This window comes from Lepisosteus oculatus, chromosome 29 (assembly GCF_040954835.1).
Source record: "Lepisosteus oculatus isolate fLepOcu1 chromosome 29, fLepOcu1.hap2, whole genome shotgun sequence".
NCBI classification, from domain to species: Eukaryota; Metazoa; Chordata; class Actinopteri; order Semionotiformes; family Lepisosteidae; genus Lepisosteus; species Lepisosteus oculatus.
The window spans coordinates 3,461,012-3,481,360 of record NC_090724.1 but is presented as its reverse complement, the minus strand read 5'-3'; the positions used below and the strand labels follow the sequence as shown (position 1 = coordinate 3,481,360).

Genomic DNA, 20,349 nt, shown 5'->3' with positions numbered 1-20,349 from the left:
AGACTTTCATTTGTATTACTTTTGTTGCGGGAAGTTTATCTCAGTCAATTACCCATAGATGCTGCTGCACATGCAGATACAGTCCATTTTAATTAACAACTATTACTTGTCCTTTGAGGGGATCAAATTGTCTGATTTCTTTCTATCCCCTAACATTCATCACCGAAGAGAGCGGCGCAAGCTCTGAGCTTTGTGTGCCGATATACTTTGCGTTATTAAAAAACATAGAAGCAACTGCAGTCTCCTCTGTTTTAGACATGTAATTAAAGAATAAGTAAAGAAATGTAGCACACAATTTCTTTGGAGGTTATACTAGAATAAACAAGAAAATCTGACGCATATTTGTCTACCTAATGTTTTCTTCAGAGGATTAGTCAACATTTATGTGAATTAACCATCCGTATAAAACAGTGTAAGCAGTTTAGAAATACCCCTTTCTATCTTCTCAGATTACATGATGTGTTTTGCTACTATATTAATTTCAAGAATAAATAGTACCTAATGTTTTTTGAGATTTTTTCTGTTGTGATGTATAATTAATGTCATGTGACTTCTGAATGGAAGTTCTTTCAGTCACTCTGGACACAAATTTCATCTGCAAGATGATTTTCTGTGAAGTCTGTGAACAATAAGCCTGGTCAATTGTTATGGTTTTGATTTTTCCCTACAGAATTCACAATGTACTGGTCCCTTCTGTGCCAATACCAGCATCCATGAATACAGAATGTGTCGTGAGCATTATTGTCAGGCTATGTACGATGTCAAGCTACTTAACACTGCTATGCTTTTATTCTCAGTACAGATAAGCATTACATAACTTGCTCCCTGTCTCATTTTAAAATAGCTGAGCCCAATATCATGTACTTCGGTTTTAGGAAACACTAAACCCAAGAAAATGGGCTTTTCCCATTTTATGACTCGCTAAATCCTCCCAGTCAACCATCTCGAGATCGTTCAAAACTCGTTTGGTAACCAGTGCAGGGTTTCAGTACAGGAGTGATGTGTTTGTGTGGTTGTGCTCTATCCTGGTCTAGGTGCAATCTTCAGAAACTGCTGCCCCAGCAGCCGGCTCCAGCCCCCCCACCCGCTCCAGCCAAGTGGAACAACGAGTGCCGGGAGGGTTCCAGGGAAGTTAAGGACAACAAGCGAGTCCATTTCAACTTGGAGACCCTCAACACCCGCGGGCTCCTAGCACGTGCAGGGGCTGGGGAAAGAGGAGGAGGAGGAGGAGGAGGTGAATCAGTGGTCCAGGTGTGTGAGAACGGGGGTCCGGCCTTACCCCCACCTTCCTCATCCTCATCCTCACCCACCAGGGCTAGTGAGCTCCAGGAGCTGCAGGAGCGCATCGAGGAGATCCGCGGACAGCTGCGGGTGGCCCTGGCGAGGAGGGCCGAGCTGCAGACCTCCCTGGCCAAAGAAAAGGCCTGCCCGAGACCTGAACCCGAGGTCACCAGCACCTCACCATCTAAAGACACAAATGCGAAGAGGTGATCTCTGCACCACAGGGAGGGGGAGGGCAGCGCGGGCTGGTCACCCTGAGGTGGAACATCCAGGAAGCTACTAGAAAAGACTGCTGTAGTAGATCTACAAAGGAGGAACTTGACACACTCTCATATGAGAGCTTGACTCCACTGTTCTTTTCCTAGACTGGGTTCTCACTGCTTATTTTCAGGGCTGCACTGCAATTCGTTATTTCCAATTCCTCCAGCAACCTGACAGTACAAGATTGCATCACGCTTTTAAGCCAGGTTTGGACTGTTTTTGATCTGCTCTAGTATTGGAGCTATAAGCCTAGATGCCAGGAGGAGTTATGAAGAATGCAAAATTCTAAAAACAAAAACTCAATCCTGGATGGTGATAAGCAGCTGGAATCCTTGTAATACAGAACTTCAAGATAATGTTAATTATTTTTAGGTGGAACTGACGCAAATCTCTATAACTCATCAGAAGACATGGACTTAAAATGGTTGAATGATCCCAATCTAAGGAGCAATGAGACAATCAGTTTGTCAAGCAAAAACTTTTTAAGATGGAAAATAATGCAAATAATAGCCGGACTTGGGAGGAAGACTTGTTTAGACCTGGATGTTGGAAAGTCAGATTTTGTAACTTCTTTCTATGGAATTTTCATTGTTCTTTTATTTCTGTATCCTTACTCGAGATCGTACTCCAACCTAGACTTTTCAAATGAATTCTATCAGACATGAACCGGGAAACTATGATCTTTAAAGTGTATTTAAACCCTACTTTGATTACTTTACACTCAACTTTATTCATAATGAGCATTAAAATCTATGAGATTTTAATTATATATTTGCAGGTTGCAGCATGATCCTGACAGTGCAATAGTCTGACCCTAATGTCATTTTGCAGTTGTGTAAGGGTCTTCAATAGACCAGAGGTGCCTGATCAGTGATGGGTGTCGTCCCTTTAACATGATCCTGTCGGATCCACTTTCACAGAAGCTAATCCTTGCAGGAACACGGAGACTGAGACTCCTGTGAGACTCCTGCAGGTTTTAAATAGCGACTTTGGTGTGCTGGGAAGACAATACCAGTGGCTGATGGACAAACTAGCTGTGGACCTCAGCTCTGGAGAAATCTGCTTAGAAAGGAGTCCACCTCCCCCTATTCTACTAAGTAGCCTGGGCAATAGCAAATGGTTGTGATATTGCATTTACCTTCCAAGTGCATTCTCCATCCCTACCAAAAACAGCAAAAGCACCAGTTCTGGCAATCATATGAGCTCCTATTTAAAATCTCTTCCTCCAAAAAATCAGATCTCTAACTACAGGATTTCATCTCTCCATCGACATCAACACAAAATGAAAAACAGAACACAGAGTCGTGTTTGTTTGTACAAAGTATTTTCTTCTGCTGTTTGTTTCTTGCGTTACAGTTAAATACATGTGAATGAGACAAATGGAATTTATCACAGGTTCTTTCAAGATTTTACAGTGTCTAAGTAGAATCTCTACAACAAATAGCAGTTTTTACTGGGTTTTTACAGTTATTCTGCTTCCCAGTACACAACAGCCCACAGGCACCAAAAAACCTTTTTCTTAGTGCTTTTGATCAGTATCGTACCTCTGGAAAAAAAAATATTGAATGACACAGTTGTCATATTGCACAAGTTGTGTTCATTGCCTCACTCCTGAACATTGGGTTCACTAACCCATTGCATAGCCACTACTGAACCACTGTGATTTTTAATGCAATTACAAAACAAAAAGGATACACACATTCTTAAAGTAACAAAAACCTGTTGCTAAAGTATTGTGTGATTTCTACAGATTGAAACCACACAAGGGTTCACTTCAGGCTGGTATCCTGGCCTCAACAGCAGGAGATTCTTACCACCAACCAGATTACTTTCCGTAAATCGTTCCTGACTGCAGAATGCAGGCTACAGCTTTTAATTCAATTCACAATCTGACAATTGCACATCTTGCTTACTTTAACCTGCTCCTTTTTATATGTCCTCAACTCTCTCCTTAACTTAATATTTAGGCAGGTGCTTAAATTGTGCTATGGAGACCTGTAGGTTACATGTACCCATAGCATACACATATACCAATTTTCAACCCCCCCACATTCTTAACCTTTTATTCACAAACCATTATACAATTGGGGATCATTCAACAATGTGAAAGCACTACAGTAACTGTTCTGGGCTAAGAAGCGTTTTGATATAAGCATCAAACCCCACACAGTCACAGTGTAACTTATTTTATAAACATTTCTTAAGGCCACCATGAGGGGTAGCTATGTCCATTGTGGAACATGCCTCTTTTGGTATTTTTCAGCACATTCAGGCCAGGATGTTAATGCGCCTATATTTGTACTGTGACCTAATCCTAGTGTGCAGACTGTAATCAATTGTAATCAATCTTATGCCCTTATCTAAGTAGAAAGTAATGCTAATCCTAAATAGATTTAAAAGCCTCAGAAGTTTATGAGTAAACAATTTAGACTTTTAAAATGAAAACAGCTTTATACTGCAATTAATTTATTAACCTTTTTTATTTCAAATCTCAAGTTTCTTAGAAGTGAGCACTAAGTTTTTTAAATGTTTTTAAGGCTTCTGTACTGCAAAGAGTTCTCATGGGCTATTGTGTAACAAGATGTTTTGAACACTTTTTCCAGTAACTTTCAGAATAGGCTAAACAAACCAACCAAGCTCCAGTTGTTAAAACTGAACTGTACTGTTCACTTTCAAAATAACTTCCTTAACTTCCTTGACAGCATTACAAGGAAAATGCTGATGCTTTTAGAAACTAAATACAAATTTTGTCTTCCCTTCTGTGAGAAACACCAACATTTTAAGGCAAATGCAACCTTTACATGTACAGTATCTTTGTTTTTCTATAACAAGTAGAATGTCTAAGTCAAAAAGCAATTAAGAAGCAACCAGAGAAATTAGAATTTCAATGAATATTAATTAAATTTGCTCAAAACAAATATGCAAATCTTAGATGTCTTTAAATTAAAATATTACCAGAAGCAAAAAAGATTAGCTGTTTCCACAGTTCCTATAGGAATGACATATCTAGTACACTGCTACTCCCATTCGGCATGGTGCAACACTAAGTCAGGTGAATACATTTTCACTTGCTGGTCTTTTCAGTTGCAAACTCACTGGAGGTGACACCCTAAGCGCTTAAAAGAGATTGATTAAAAACTAAAGACCGCGACATACTGAAAAGGCAAAATGGATGCTGCAGATCTCGGTGAGTTTGACTGGAACAAACTACCCAGCCGCCTCATTTAAGCCAAATCCCTGAAATCTTTCCAGAAGGGCCTGGAGGAGATTCTCACACACAAGCTCCTCTTGTCGTGACTATTCTCAAGGTGTTATTTTACACAGCCGTGTGTGTGTGTAACAACAGTACTCACATCAGCATTTTTACTGAATTCACACAGCACAGAAGAACATTAGCTTCTGGATCTTAAACTGCTTAATTTGGCATCCTACCAGTTGCTTGAGCAAATCACTGTTTAATATTTTAAAAGACATTGCACTTAGATATGATGAAAAAAGAAATGGAACTATAGCCAAACTTAAGGAAGGTCCCAGAGCCCCTCAATAAAGTGCCTCGCATTCTAGTGCTAAATCAACATTCCTGTAGCATCTGCTTTTGTCCTATAGTTTTTCACTGTTGATTCTGAAGAAGTTCACTGGGTTGATATGCGATCTGTCAATTGCTTTAGGATTCGGAATAACTGAACTAGGTATCTTTGTGTTGTTCTCTGTTAAAGACCGGAAAGATTGAGCTCTTTTGGCCTGTCAGTGCTAGACATTCCTTTAATCATGGGAATGCATCAGATTATTCTTTTCTGGCTCTTTCCAGTGCTTTCCATATCTTCTTTGTACTTATCTATCTAGAATACCTCCCAAAACAAAGATTAATGAGACCCAAGAACAGAGAGCTGGGCTGACAACACAGCCTTCTTCAGAAGAAAAGGAGTGGAGAAGCAAACCAACAATTGTAAATCATAACTGACAGTTGCAAAACCGCTGTGCTCCCTCTAAAATATAGGCACAGGACATTTCTTTCCATTTTGTAAAGCCCAGTCAAATCCACTGAATTCAGTCTAATCACTAAAATAAATAAAATAAAAGAGATAATTCCTAAAACAAATCAAATTGCATTAATGGGAACACACTGTGCTGCAGCCAAATAAAAAAAAGGAATCACTGTAGCAGAAAACATGCATTCTTATTGAAATATTAGTTCATCCAAATAACACGGTAACATACCTGTAGCAAACAAATTTATTACTTATATTCAAGAAGCACAACAGCAGAGACAGGACAACATCAGAAGGGTATACACAGATTCCTGGAATTGACTTTTCTAAGAGCTGACAGGACAGGGAAATATATAAATTCTGTTTCAGGGGGGGAACTTCCATTTGTTTTTTAGATCTGTGCAGATGCTGCAATGAACAAAAACATTTAATGATGGTTGGGCACAGCAGCCAGTGCTTATTCAACAAAGTGATCAAGTGAAAATATTTTTTCAATATAAAAACTCATAAGGGGTGGAAGGAATGATACCAAGCCATAGGTGTCTTTGTTCACCAATATCTAGTGTTTTTTCCCCAAAGAGAAGGCCAACTAACTCCTAAGCTCCTAATTCTAAAATTGTTAAATTTACAGTCACTAATTTCCTCTGTACAGCTCTTCTCTCCCCTGACTCCTTAGCTCCCCAATTCTTTGGTCTAATTAGGTTAAATGGACAAAAGTTACTCCAAGAACCCAATTGCTTTACTGTGCTTTTACACAATTCAAGGATCTATGTAAATTAATTGCTGAGAGTGGGGGAAAAATAAACAAAGTCGTTAGATGAAAAGATCTTGAGATGAAAAAAAACACACAAGCCTTGGTAGGGGTCAAACATTGGAATATGCTACAGCAATCACACTGCTCTAGATGGTACACATTTACAATTCAATGAATGCCATATTCCTGCCAGGCGCTTCAGAAAACACAAGACATTATGCTCTCGAATTCTCTTACTAGGGCGAGCGCTGTCATCTTCTCTTTTTCAGCACATAAAAACAATGCCATCTCAGCTGATCTCATCTGTTTCAGCACCTTTATTTTTAGAATCACAATGCATGTATTTTGTTTCTCCCCGTCAATACATTCTGTCGCTGGGTCACACAATCTATGCTCTTTGTCACTGATTAAAAACTAAAGCCTTTAAATTTAGAGCTCTGCTCATGTGTCCCTCCTGGCCCATAAGAAATAGATTTTGGTAAGAATCTATCCTGACACGAATCCCCATTTTAAAACAAAAGGAAAAAAAAAGTTTAACTCCTGTTTCCACCACGAGGGAAGGAGAGGATGGCGTCTCTTCGTCCCTCCTCCCTCCCTTGTCTTCCACAAAGCCACATCCAAGAGGATCTTTGGCATCCTGTCCCCGAGCTTTTCCACACAAAGACAATGTGTTTGAAGAAGAAAGAAAAGAACAACGATAATTTAGCAGGCGGCAGTGCAGCGGAGCTCAGGAAGGAGTTGGCTGGGGGTCAGGGGGGGAAGCCCTAGAGTCTCCCTCTGCCTTGCAGTGCCAGTCCGTTTCGCTGCGCTGCGCGGCCACTGAGGCAGAGGGCTGCCCCTCTCCATCGAGGCTCCTACAGTCTAGGAATGGGTCCTGCTGGGCCCCAGTCCCTGGGACAGCAGCGAGGCCGGGCTGGGCGGCCTTGCCCTCCTGCGGGGCAGTGGCTGGCGAGGGATCTTGTGAAACACTCATGGCCTGCTCTCCCAGGTCGCCCCCTCTGGCTGTGAACTCCAGCGTGACCACGCTGGCACTGCTGGCAGCGCCTCCTTCGCGGCTCTCGCTGCCTACCCGCAGGTGTGCCACCACGCTGATGCCCGCCTCCGGCACCTGCTCTCGGATGCCCTCAGTCTCCAACAGGCCCCCCCCCAGCTGTGGGGTGGTCAGAGCCTCTGTGATGATAGCAGCCGTTTCCGCCACCCAGTCCAGGTTGCCGCTCTCCGCCTGCCCCCCAGCTGCGCTCTGACTGGCCAGGCCGTTGGGCTGGGGCGGGGCGTCGCCGGGGAGGCGGGGCTGCCCATTGGGGGCTGCTCTGGCTCCGGCCCCTCCTCCCGGGCCGGGTGCGGTGCTGCTGGTAGTGTTGTTATTGAGGTTGTCCTGCAGGGTGGTCTGATTACCCTGGCCTGCCTGCTGGTTCTGAAGTAGCATCTCCTGGATCCGAATCTGCTGCAGGATGGCAGGCAGTTCGTAGTGATGGAAGAAGTAGATCATTGAGTGCTGGGAACGAAAATGTGGGGGTCAACTCACAGACAGATGAGACATTTTAAATTGAAGTTACCAAACAGTTTTTCCATATTATCAAAATATTTGATTCTCCAAGGAATGTTTAAATCTTCATCCAAGGAACTCCCAATTCTTTCTAGCCAGCATAATTCACACAACACTTTAGCAAGGACAGCTAAACGTCTCTGAGGTGTATACGTTTTAAAGTCTCAATGACAGAAGCACAATGCTGTTCCATACTAGCATAATCTTATTTTCAAGTTGCATAAATAAATTTTGAAGATTGTATTTATAAATCTGTTTTTCTACTGACCCAGGGCTTGAAAAGAACATGATTTGTCCATGCTGTGATCCTGAGCTGCACCAACTCTACTGACCTACGCATGACTTTAATCATATACAATTGTCATTACCCTCATTATCAATAGATTAAACATTCTTATCCTTGCAAAATGCTAATAAGACAATCTGCCTCTAACATACCTAACATCCCATGCCCCGGCCAAACCTACCTGTATGAATAGCCAGGAAGTCACAAGGGCCAGGCTACTGTACTGCCCATTGAAACGGTAGTGGTATGCATAGAATGCAAAATGATATAAATAGAAGAACCTGCAAAATATCAAGACAGAATCTCTTAGACCTTTGTGTAAAACTCTGGTCCTTCATGCGAGCTAGATGTGTTCTACCAGAGATCTCAACTTAATGATTTGCAAAAATGAAATGAAATGAAAAAGGGATCAGAGGAAGATCAGCCTTACCTGAGCCAATGGCGCTTGCTGGTGTTGGTGTGGCAGCAGATTGCATCGTACTGGTCAGCCAACCACACGATAAGAATGATGTAGAATGCAGTTGTTGTGTCATTGAAAAACTCTGACATAATTGCTTCCATGCCTAAAAAGGAGGAGAGGTTAATGCTGGACAGCCCCTCACTGGCCATGGGAAAAAAAAAGGTGCAAAAATGAGGCATCTTACCAACTAGAGCCAGTATAACTGTGAGCAAAGGTGCCGCAGGAAACGCAATGGTCATGTTCATCTCCAACATCTGCAGAAGGTCCACTGGTAATTACAACAAAACAGAGCACAGGTCGCCAACTATTACAGCCGAATGAGATTTCTTTCCGGTATGTCTCCACGAAAACAGCATTGCACTGGGTTAAATATTTCAAAAAGATAGCAAAGAAAATCAAAGAAGATTTGAAATAAAACACAGATCAGCGAATAGCCATTTTTTTAGCCTGAGCTAAAAAAGCATAAAGTTAGTATTGACTTTGACCTCCCTGAGCATTACCACACAGGCATGCCAACAGAAAGATGCGATTAGTTTCTGGACAGTCTACTGTAGGATAGCCTTGCAAGTACAGCCAGCTTGCTTGTTTTAGTTATCTATGGTGGGATTAGCGACTCTGTTTCACAGATATTCTATTGGATTCAAGTCTGATGAACAAACTGGCCACAGAAAAGGCTCATCTGTTTTCTTGAAGTCTTGCCAATGTAATCCTTGTACTGTGGCATCTCGCATTGTCCTGCTAGACATCACACACTGTCACTCTTACAAGATGACAGGAATTAGAAAAACTCAAAGACCCACAAAGACCCTATTACTGTATTGCTGAGCTCAATTATCACCAGAGGTGTTGTATTAAAGGAGATTCATTCCCACACTATCCCACCTTCAACACACTATTGAGTGGTTTGTATAATGATGTGACAATCCTGGGCAGGTGTGCCCGAGTCTCCCTCACAGAGCTGGTTCTTGGTTTCTGTGGACCAGTGCTGATTGCTCGGAGCAACTGGTCTCAGTAATGCCAGTAACGACCAGGTGTTAATCATTTCTCAGGTGAAACACGGACAGATTCTCTCAAGGTTGTTAAAACAGATTCTTAAACACCTCATTCTGGCCCTTTATCTGAACTCTCAAACTGAACACCTGACAATTTGATAAAATCACAGCTCACCACAGCTCTTTATGAGCTCACCATTTTCTTAGGAACAAGAAACAATTCTACTGAAACAATCAACAACCTATCTTTGCACTACTTAAATGTAAAGAACTTATATGCTAAATGAAGGCACAGATTGGTGTCTTTTCCATCCGTGCCAGTGTATCACTAGTTCTTAGCTCAAATGAGCCCCAAGTAAGATTTTTCCAGCAGTCTAAAATAACTGCTTAAAGCTTTGCACTTGGATGAGCACATAAGAAAACAAGTAGAAACATAAAGTAATACTTTTGCTCGACTTACCTATGAAGACAAAGATCTGATGGTGCGAATAACGAAGTAGCATGGAGACGGACAGCGTCTGCAAGCAGATGAGAGAGAGTATTGACTTCATCCACAGAGCAAGTGCTACTGAACACAATCACCAGACAGCTCAGGTTCAGGAACTCGTTTTACAAGCTCAAGGACTGCCAAATGTGTCGTTATCGCCACTTGATATGGCACAGTCCACTCTGTGTTTACCTCACAATAAGGGTATGATTTCAAAATATGTCATTGAGAAATGAGGGCCTTGATGAATGCCTGACTCACAAAAATGACCATGATGACAAAGGCTGCCAGGTAGGAGGTCCGTGCCATCCACATGCTGACGAAGCGGTAGTGTTCCCCCGAGACCACATTGCGCAGAAATCCTGCCGAAACAGCCACATAAACCGGGACACAAAGAGCCATCAATACACCATTTAACACTCAGACTATCGTCTGCTCACTGGCTAAGAATCCAAACCTTTCCATAACTGAATTATAACAGTTTGCTTATTTTTACAGATCTTACTTGGATGCAATAAGGGAGTGAAATGGTACTAATCACACCATCAAAATAAATATCTCCAAATAGTGTATTAAAGACAACTATCTGCTGGCAGGCTGGTAACATAACTCAACTTGGTCCTTTGTAAGCCTTACCTTTGTTTTCCTCGTTCTCCGCCAAGGCTTTCACACTGGACATTAAAATGTCGTCATAGCCAAGGAACTCATCCAAGAGGAAACGACTAAACCCATCCCCAAAGCACTGGTCCTTCATCGGATCTACAGAACAAATATGCCGAAGACGCACGTTTCATTTCAAATGTACTTGACGCACTGGACTTGCACAGCCGTTCACCAAGAGCCCCAGGAAACAAGTCCACACATGGAAACTACAGGCAAGTGCAACTGAAACCGGGAGTCTTTCCACACAAAAGGCAGTAATAGTCTGAAACACGCTACCCAGCCACACTGCGGAAGATGACACCATGACGTCTTTGAAAAATCGACTGGATGAGATCCTCTGGTCAATTAGCTATTGGTAGCCACTAGATCCATATAAAGCTGCAAAGCGTGCTTGTGCTAGCTTGTTTGGAAGACCGGACTTCAGAATTATGATTTGAAAACTAGACTACATGAAGATGACCAATCTGAAACGCCTAACAGAAACCACTGTTTCATTTCACCCATAATTCTGTCCAGATACAGACCTAGTGTGTGAAGTGACCCTTCATTTAGGACCAAGTGATGATAATAGTAGTAAGACCAATATTTTTAATTGTCAAAAGTCCCAAAATGACTTAGTCTGTTTCTATTTATTCTTTAAGGCAAGTAAATCAGTTGCTTTTCTTTCCATAAAATAAAGTTTTATGTAATTTGATAAGAAGTATGTCATTTGCATACTTAAAACGCATGTTTAACAAAAAGGAAATTTTCTTAGATGTATATTTTTCATTAATTATTTGGAAGCTGTGTTAATAAAGGAAAAATGTTTCCCATCACTGTTATTACTTTAGGTCCTGATTCACGGGAGAACATGAACGTAATGTCTGCTCCGGGCAGGAGGCAGAATGAGAAAATGCATACAGAACTCCACCAGGAGTAATAAGTGCTTTAATGTGACTCAACTAACAAAAGAAAATGTGAGCTTTCTCCAAAACCAGAGAAACTATTACAGCCTGGTTGTTCATAATATCTACAAACGCAAAACACAAATCTCCTTCAGTGAATTCCAGCAAATTCTAAAACTTTTGTGCATCCCCATAAAACTTCCCAGATTCCCCACAAATAAAAAATAAGAACATCTGACATTTGACAAAACCCTGATCCCAGAGAGCTCCAGTTCAGCTAATCCCTATAGGCACTTGCATTACAGTTTCTTAAAAAAAACAAACACTTGGCAGCTGTTCGGTTGAGCAAGTCAATTGTTCAATTAAGGGAAGCCTGGGCCTTTATGGCTTATATATTCCAATTGTATTGGTCACACTAAAGCAGGCTACGTAATTATGAAATCACTGATTTCTAAAGATGTGGTTCGAATAATCAAATGATTTAAAGGCTACCGACAAAGCCTGCTGGACGGGGGCTCTCCAGGACCAGGGCTGGAGACCCCTGCAGTAGACACCTATTAAGGCAGCATACAGACCTATTACTCCCAACCAACCTCCATGTCTGCACTTACCCAAAGTGACCACCATGACAGGGATGTTAAGGCGCTGGCGGGTGGTAGGAGAGAGACGCAAGAAGCCATACTCCAGTGAATACTCCACTATATACTCCTCCTGTGGCCACACTGTAAATAACACACAGCCCTGCTCAGTCCAGCACTGCGCTCAACATCTCCCATTATCACACTACAGACAGGACTACACTATGTCCAACAGCGGCTGCCATAGTTAGACCTGCTGTAATCTTTAAAGAGCATGGCCTTCACTTTCTCTGCATGACTTCGATCACGAATGTAGCATCCCCTTTTTAGCCATGGTGCAGCTCAGAAAAGGAGAATATTGTAATGGTAGTAGATCTTTCTGAATTTTAAAGGCATCCTTTCCTTTGGTTACATGAAGAGGTTCAATTATTAGTGCATGTGAAATCCTATGGGAAATCTTAAAATCTCTACGGGCTGAAAAGGGATACAAGATTCAAGGTGTGCATATTCACAGAGTAAAATAGTTATTGGCATATGGGCGAGTCAAGCAGCAAGAACTCAGTCCAGGATTTCTAAAACTGTACTAAATCCTTTGTTGACAGAATTTTCAGAGCAATCAAGCCAACAAAATACTAGAGATGATTAAGCGTTCTCCATAAAAAAAAAATATTTGAAAAGATAGACACAAATTTCATAGAACTAGAAAAGGGCTGGAACATCATGACATAGGCTAGATAATTATCATTCAGTATATCAACATCATTAACCTTGCTAACCCTACTGCAATTCTTGTGTCATGTTAATTTAGATTACAGCAATCAATCTTAAAAGTCTTGGAAAGAGAGGCGTAACCTCCAGACGGTGGGGGGTGTGGGGACAGAGCATACTGAAAGGAAATGAAAAACAAAGACTGGAGATGTTCAGTCACAGCGAGAACACACCCAGGATGTCAGGACATTGGAACACAAGAGGAGTGAGCTACACTTCCCCATCCTCATGAGCAATACCCTGCTAACCTCACTTCTTCATGCAAATGCCCGCAATAAGCAGCAACAGATTACTCATCAGACTGGGCAACTGTAGCACAGAGAGACCCTGGAGGCTTGCTTGCAGGGGTGAAGGCAGAAGGCACAGGGAATAGAGCAGAGGAAGTGCAGGAGTGCCCGAGGAGAAGGAGGAAGGGGCAGGAAAGGACAAGGTGGGCGTTTCTTTTAGTTTTGCACGGCGGCAAGAGCACAGATGGTTTACCTGCTCGGGTTAGCATCTCAAGCTCGGAGACTGTCTCCCTCAGCTGCTGCATACCTTTAGTGGCGGTCTGGGTGAAGGAGAGGTCCTGGCTGTCGTTGAGCACTGCTGCTTGTGTCACTGCCTCCACGCTGCTGCTGAGAGAGGGCTTCAGCCGCGGCTCGATGTCCAGCTCAAACTGCACACAGACACACGGGCGCTCAGCTCTCTGATGCCCTTTGGCCTGTGCTCGCTGTCTGCTCTCCTCCTCATACCTCACTGTCACAGGGCCACCTGCTTGCTCTACAGCGGCGCTTGCCTATCTCAGGGCCCAAGGACCTACTGAAGCTTGGACTGAATCAGCATTTAATCACTTATCTCTACATTCTGCCCTGAAAATATTTTTAAACATTCTGGAAAAAAAAAGTCTAATCCAGGAAAAACTAAATTAATGTTGCATATCCTCAGAATAAGCAGAAACAACTACAGAGATCAAATCGTTCACCGAGGAGGAAAGAGTAAGAAAGCCAATTCACAGATGTGGATTATTAGGAGGTCAAGACTGGTAAAGGCCAGGGGGAAATTTGGCCAGGACAGCAGAGTGACACTCCAACTCTTTCCGGGAAACTCCCTTGGATTTTTAATAAACATGGAGAGTCAGGACTGAAGTTTAACATCTCATCCGAAGGACGAGATGTGTCCCTATCTGTATACTGGGGCATTAGGACCCACACAGACCACAGGGTGAGCTCCCCATACTGGTCCCACTAGCACCTCTTCCAGCAGCAACCTTAGTTTTTCCCAGGAGGTCTCCCATCCAGGTACTGACCAGGATCACACCTGCTGAGCTCCAGTGGGCTGCCAGCTGTGAGTCACAAGGTGAAAAGGCTGCTGGCTAAAAAAAGAAAAGGCAACCCAATTCCTGGAGCCAAAGACACACACGCTGCTTACTGCCAGTTCTGGCCTCCCCCACGTTGGGCTGACCTGCACTGAGCTGTTGTCAAACATCTCCACCGTCATCTCCTCCTCCTCCTCCTCCTCCTCCACGGCGCCCAGGGCCCCCTCCGGCTCCTTGACCAGCCCCTGGAAGCTGTCCGTCTCGTAAAACTGCAGGAAGATGGGCGCCCGGCTGGAATTGCGCTGGATCTCCACCCGCAGGATGCCGTCGCGGGGCCACTTCTCCCGCACGTGCTCCAGGCAGTTGATGGGCGAGCGCGAGAAGGCGATGTGGATGTAGGCCAGGATGAAGAGGACAAACAGGGCCTAGGATGCAAGTGCCAGGGCGGAGACGGGTGAGGAGGAGGATGACAAAGGGGAGAAGGACGGTGATAAGGAGACAAACGGAAAGAGGTTGGGGAAAGCGGATAAAAAGCCAGGAACAGAAGCCACGTCGCAGCAAAGCCAAACGAGGGGGAGTGGAGATAAAGAGAAAGGCCAGATCAACAAGGCCAGAGGCAGTTGATCCAGAGCAATGAGCAGGGTGGAACAGGACAGCAGGCCGGCAGGCACAGTGACAGAGGTGGGGGGGATTGGGCATAGAAGGAGATAAGCGGGGCACAGAATGAGAGGTTAACGAAAATGAATGGTAAGTTAAGAACAGCAAAATTGAAGGGGTGGGGGGGGAGAGAAAACAATTTCAATCACAACCGTGGAACATCTTCAATCAGTTTACACCAGCTACAGGCCATTGCCTGTTGAGCACACCGAAAGTGGGACTCAGAGCAAACTTCATCCAAGGTAGAAATGCTGATCTTTACATCTATACGCCCTTCCTGCTCAGGGTTATCTTAGCTATCCCACTGGTATGCCAACACAGTAATCCCCCAAAGTCTTTGAGTTCTAGTTTACTTTAGTGATGAATTAGTGATTTATTGAGTGCTGCATCCACGTTGGAATACAAAGGATTTAAATAATTTAACTTGAAACACAAATGAACTGGGGAACAGGACTATTTGTTACAATCAGTTGCTAAATTACCACACCAGTCTCTTCTTTCTTCAGGTCTGGCTTCAGTGCATAGCAGAGGACCAACCTTGAAAGTCAAACATTTAATTCTGCTCTAGTTTAAACAGTGCGTCTTTGGACCTTCAGCTTGCCTTTGTAGATCTCCCTTGACTAATGACAGTACATTCCTGGCTCCATCTAATGACCGCTGCCGATCTGTCAGCTACATGATCGCTTTCGTGATGCTTTGCATTTGTGCCACTCCTTCACTTCGGGTTGTTCTCCCTGCAGTCTTTATTTTATTTAGTCTGTACAGCTATGCATTTAGGACAGTCTAGTTAAAAGCACCTTAAGAAGATAATCACAGAAAAAACACTCTGCAAAAATGGTCACTCATTGTTTAATCTATGGCAAGTACCTAAAACCTAGGCCAGGAGCTGAATATTTCTGCTGGAGCTCCTCATGAAGTAGCTTTTTGCTTTGTCTGCTAGTCTTTCAGTGTTGAATAAGTTACATCGTGGCAAGAACACTAGTCTAAATCCTTCTTTTCACCATATTATAAACACAAGACTCAACGTCTCTGTAATTTTCCAGCAATGGAAATCGTAAAACCTATTATCTGACTAATGCCTCCCTACTTCTTCAAAGGAAAAAGAGGGAAAATAAACAAGCCACAAACCTTTCATGTAACACACTAGATGGCACCTGACAGCCTGATCAGACAACAATCCCTTTCTGTGCTGTGGTGCTGGAATATCATAGCAGACTGCTGAGCTCTGTCAACACTTTTGCTCCATGCACAAAACCGAAAGACTGTTCATCTGCTCTGTAAAAGTTAGCTGGAGGCTTTTGTAACAATATAGCTTGGGCACAAACGCAACTATATCATCCTATAATACCAACAGAATCACTGACAATGCAACTGTATGTTTAATTGTAAGACAAACCGCTTCAAAGCTTTTCGCTGCACTGCTCAACAGCAGGAGTGATGTGCAGTCCATTTAATCCCCTGCTTTAACTTCTGAAGCTACTGATGATAGCAATACTGGATCACAGGACATCATATTTACTGTAGGTTTTAAAATTATAGAACAGGCCTGTGTAATTAAACAGTCTCAGTACTTTTATTTTGCACCGTTTTTACCTTACTATACCTAATAATGTTAAAACATCTGCTCCAGGTGTTCCACTAAAAACAGGTAAGGGATCTAATTTATATTGCCTGTCTGGGACTTCACCCAAAGACTGTAAGTATAATCCATATTTAGCGCAATTAAAAAATAAGAATGCCTAAAGTTCTTCACATACTGTACAAAGTTTGCTCAAAACACTTCTAAAATTTTTTTTTTACTGGGTAAAAATTACATGCATTGTTTGGGGCTGCTCTTTGACAAGTTATTTGGTTTTCTACCACAAAGCAGAAAAGGTAATAACTGAAGCTTCATCAATTATTCTGATTGAGTTCAGGAATTTGGTTAGTCTTTAAATCAAAACAAAACAGAAATCAGATTCCTACACAGTGCGTTCATTCACAGCTCAACACTATAACAATTTATTACCTTATGCACACATTGGATTGTGCTCAAAGCATTTGTGCTAAAAGCTTATTCAATCAATCTATACAATTCTACCATGCACCGACCTTCATATTTAATTCCCCAACATAAAGTAACTGCATGTGGGTTAGTGGTTCATGCATCCGTGAATGCTTGATTTTGTACTGCACACTGACAGCTCAGCATTGATCCCACTAATTTTGAAGCTGGTGTGAACAGGGCCATGAACCACAGAGTAGATCACTTTAAGATCTAACGGAGGTGTACAACTATTTCAAATGACTCTCCTGCCAGTATGAAAATAGTGGAGGTACAAGAGCAGGACAATACAGCCACTATAGTCATCTTCAGAGCAGGTTCACCATGGAAGAGTGTTCAGTTTGCACACAAACTGACAGACAGTGAAAGGTATCCCTTCATTCCCTTCCAGAAACCCCCAGCACAGTCCCTGTAAACCACCAGAGAATTTCATCAGACCCCTGCTTGAAAATCTACCACACTAAATCAGATTAGATTAATATTATTTATTAATGTGCACGTATTGGAGGCATCTATCAGACGTTTGCTGAACACTAGTAATCAAAGTGAAACAGCCGAGTTAAAACTGGAGATGAGAGTCCAGATATACCGAACATCCTGTGAGGTTTTTAAACATATAGCAATGAATGACCCTTTCTCCCTAGCCTCACCTGTACGCATACTACCTGGCCGCATGAATCTGTGTTTAATAAACTTTCATAAGATATCACTGATAACTACAGATTAAGAGTTTTTCTTAAACAATGAATTAATGAATGAAGGAGCCTGTATGTTAAACTGCCATCTTAGAGCAGCAGACAGGGTGTGCAGGTTTTTTTAAAATCCATTTCCATACACTGGTCTCTTCTGTCAGTCATGTGGAACTCTTGGTGTATGCTGCTTTAGAAAAAAGAACCGAGACCTTTCATAATGGAATAATTGTACTAAATATAAAAACAGGAAGATATTGATCAAAATATAGCTTAGTGTGCAACTGTCAATTTGCTTCACTCCTTTCTAAATTTATAAACCTAAGGTCATCTCTGAAAAAAGTTTTTTTTTTTAAATATCAGCAATTCTCCTTGTAGTCTCTGCTTTTCCCCACCACATAAAAACCCGAGAGCAGTTCTATTACATTTCACGGCAATTTAATATTGTCCCCAGTCCTTGCTATAGAAAAGTGCTTCATATTTATTTGGTGTAGGTTTTATATTAAGCCTTAGGTTATGTCATAATACAGGATGAAAGGAGCAGCCTAAAGGCTTTGAAAATCAGAAATGTTCTACTTAAACTGCTGCAGATCACTTGGGAACATATATAATTGTAAAACTTTCTTGGTTTGCTTTGAGCCCTTGACTTATCATTTACTTGCAGTGGCATTTTACATAATACCCCATTTCCTAGGCAAAAGGAAGTTTGCTTAGATATACCCACCCTCCAAGAAAAAAAAAGTTGATTCTCCTTTTATATTCTTGTCAGAGATTGCAATGTCAACAGGGAGGTGAATCACAAATGCACCAGCTTATTTCAGTGCTCATTCCTGTTACATTTCTTCTTCTATTCAACCAAGCCTGGGGGGAATTCTAATGGCTTTCAGACAGGGGTGTCCAATTCCTGAGAACCTGCCTGGCATATTTAGGGGTTTGTTCCACTGAGGCACTCAGTTACACAGCTGGCTAAGACGTGGGATGACCCAGTTTGAGCCTACTGCAACCCAGGCAGGTGCTTTCTGCTTGATGATACTGCGACAAGCCCCGTATCTTTTAGCCTTTGCGAGAAGTTTGGTTTGTGAAAACTGCAGAGCCAGATGAGGGCCTGTCAAGCTTGGTGGATTTGATCCTACTGCCGCCCTACGTCAGACTTTCAAAGCAGGCATCTCATACACTTACAATCAAGCTATTATGCTGGTGCCGAGGCATGTTAAGAATGTGTGACCACTTGTGTTTACCAATTAGTGTGTATCATTGCAACTGCAGGCATGTCCAAAAGTCCTGGAAAGGAACTATTGTACATTAAAAAAAACCATCACCACTGAAACCATGCCACGTTAGATTAAGATGGTCGCGGTTTCAGCCTTTTTTTAGAAAATAATCAAATCTGCTAGGAGGCTAAGAGAAACGTGCACAGGCCATTCTCATTCCAACCTCTGCAAACGGCATGAGCCCAGAGCAAGACTCAAAAGGAGTTTGTGGCAAACGTAAAAACGGGCCTCGATTTTTCACCATCTCCCAGACCACGGGGGACTCCCTTGTAAAAAGCGGCCGAGGCCTCAACTACAGGTTTCGACAGGCGAAACGGCGTCAGGGGGTGGCGGGGCTACAGCTGCGTTTGTACTTGAGCAATGGAACTGGGAGTTCCGGCATGCAAACCCGGGTGCCTGAGCCTTACCTTCAAGAGGACAAAGAACTCGAAGATCCTTCGGAAAGACGGGGGGAAAAGCCTGGCGTAGGTGACTGCCATTTTAAAGAAGAGGGCGTGAAACAGACGGTCGCGGACATTGATAAGCGGGTTCTGATTGATATTGGGGTTCCGTATTCGGTTGGCCCCGCCATTGTTATTTATGGGGTTGTTGTTGTTGTTGACGTTGCCCTGGTTGTCAGACATGGTCGCGGAGCGGTCGGCGACAAATTCCAAGTTGAAACTGAAGCTGGAGGCGAAAGATCCCGGAAGATTTGAAAACCGCCCCCCTCGCTCGGGCTGCGTGCGTTTTCTTTTTCCCCCCCTGTACCACTCGCACGGACGAGGCCGACGACGACGACGACGCCGCCGCCAGGCTGCTCAAATAAACAAGCCCTGGCTTTCAGCGGGATATAGTCCACTCGCCCCCTTCCGACACCATTTCTCGGACCGCCGATGAACGAAACGAAAAAAAAAAATCACGCCGACCGAGTAGGGGTGCCGTAATAGGGGACGTTTCCCAAGATACAAAAACAAAAATGCGAAGAAAAATGTCTTTCACTCCCAGCCTACTATAAAAGCCTGTCCCAGTGGCCTAAGGAGTAACCATATGTCCACATTCTTTACTCAATCATCGCAACCCCACACAGCCGCGGAACTCCCCCGCATCTTTGGGGTATCCAGCCTCTACTGAAAAACAACTGAAAACAGCCCATATGACAGTGTCCTTATGCGTTTTGCTTTAAACTGCTATATTTCGAAAGTACTGATGTTTCCGTGCTGCTGTACTGACGAAGGCAACGACAGCGGTGTCGCAGGCTCACTAGTGCCCCGGCTCTCGGACTAGGCTCCCGGCTTCCCTCTCTGTTGCCGACGTCGGAGGCGCCGCGGTTCCGTCGCTGGCTCAGGGTTTTTCTGTTTCTGCTTGTTGTTTTCCTTGCCCTGTTGCTGTTGCTGCCATTTTCTATACTCTGGTTTCTCTCTGGCTACCACGGAAAAAAAACCACACATACACATATAGCCCTAAGA

The 20,349-nt window shown here is 43.1% G+C and overlaps 2 protein-coding genes across 4 annotated transcripts in view; one reads left to right on the top strand and one right to left on the bottom strand.

Moving 5' to 3' along the window:
- grin3bb (glutamate receptor, ionotropic, N-methyl-D-aspartate 3Bb) overlaps positions 1 to 2,311 on the top strand; it is a 58,084-nt gene extending 55,773 nt beyond the window's left edge. For both annotated transcript variants that reach the window (XM_006639941.3, XM_015365516.2), the window contains exon 9: positions 1,035 to 2,311. In XM_006639941.3, the coding sequence (XP_006640004.3) occupies positions 1,035 to 1,491 (457 nt within the window). In that variant the 3' untranslated portion in view covers positions 1,492 to 2,311. The remainder of the gene's footprint in view (positions 1 to 1,034) is intronic.
- A 538-nt stretch (positions 2,312 to 2,849) lies between these two features.
- On the bottom strand, positions 2,850 to 20,322 carry tmem259 (transmembrane protein 259). 2 transcript variants are annotated; one of them, XM_006639940.3, is made up of 11 exons: positions 19,312 to 20,322; positions 14,390 to 14,668; positions 13,430 to 13,604; positions 12,215 to 12,325; positions 10,693 to 10,815; positions 10,318 to 10,418; positions 10,030 to 10,087; positions 8,762 to 8,845; positions 8,548 to 8,680; positions 8,299 to 8,398; positions 2,850 to 7,780 (listed from the first exon to the last, which is right to left on the bottom strand). In XM_006639940.3, the coding sequence occupies exons 1-11, from the start codon at positions 19,525 to 19,527 to the stop codon at positions 7,013 to 7,015; spliced, it is 2,148 nt and encodes a 715-aa protein (XP_006640003.1). In that variant the 5' UTR covers positions 19,528 to 20,322; the 3' UTR covers positions 2,850 to 7,012. The 2 variants fall into 2 exon arrangements, with proteins under 2 accessions (XP_006640003.1, XP_015221007.1); XM_015365521.2 differs by having other exon boundaries at positions 13,484 to 13,604.
- Between the last annotated feature and the right edge of the window lie 27 nt (positions 20,323 to 20,349).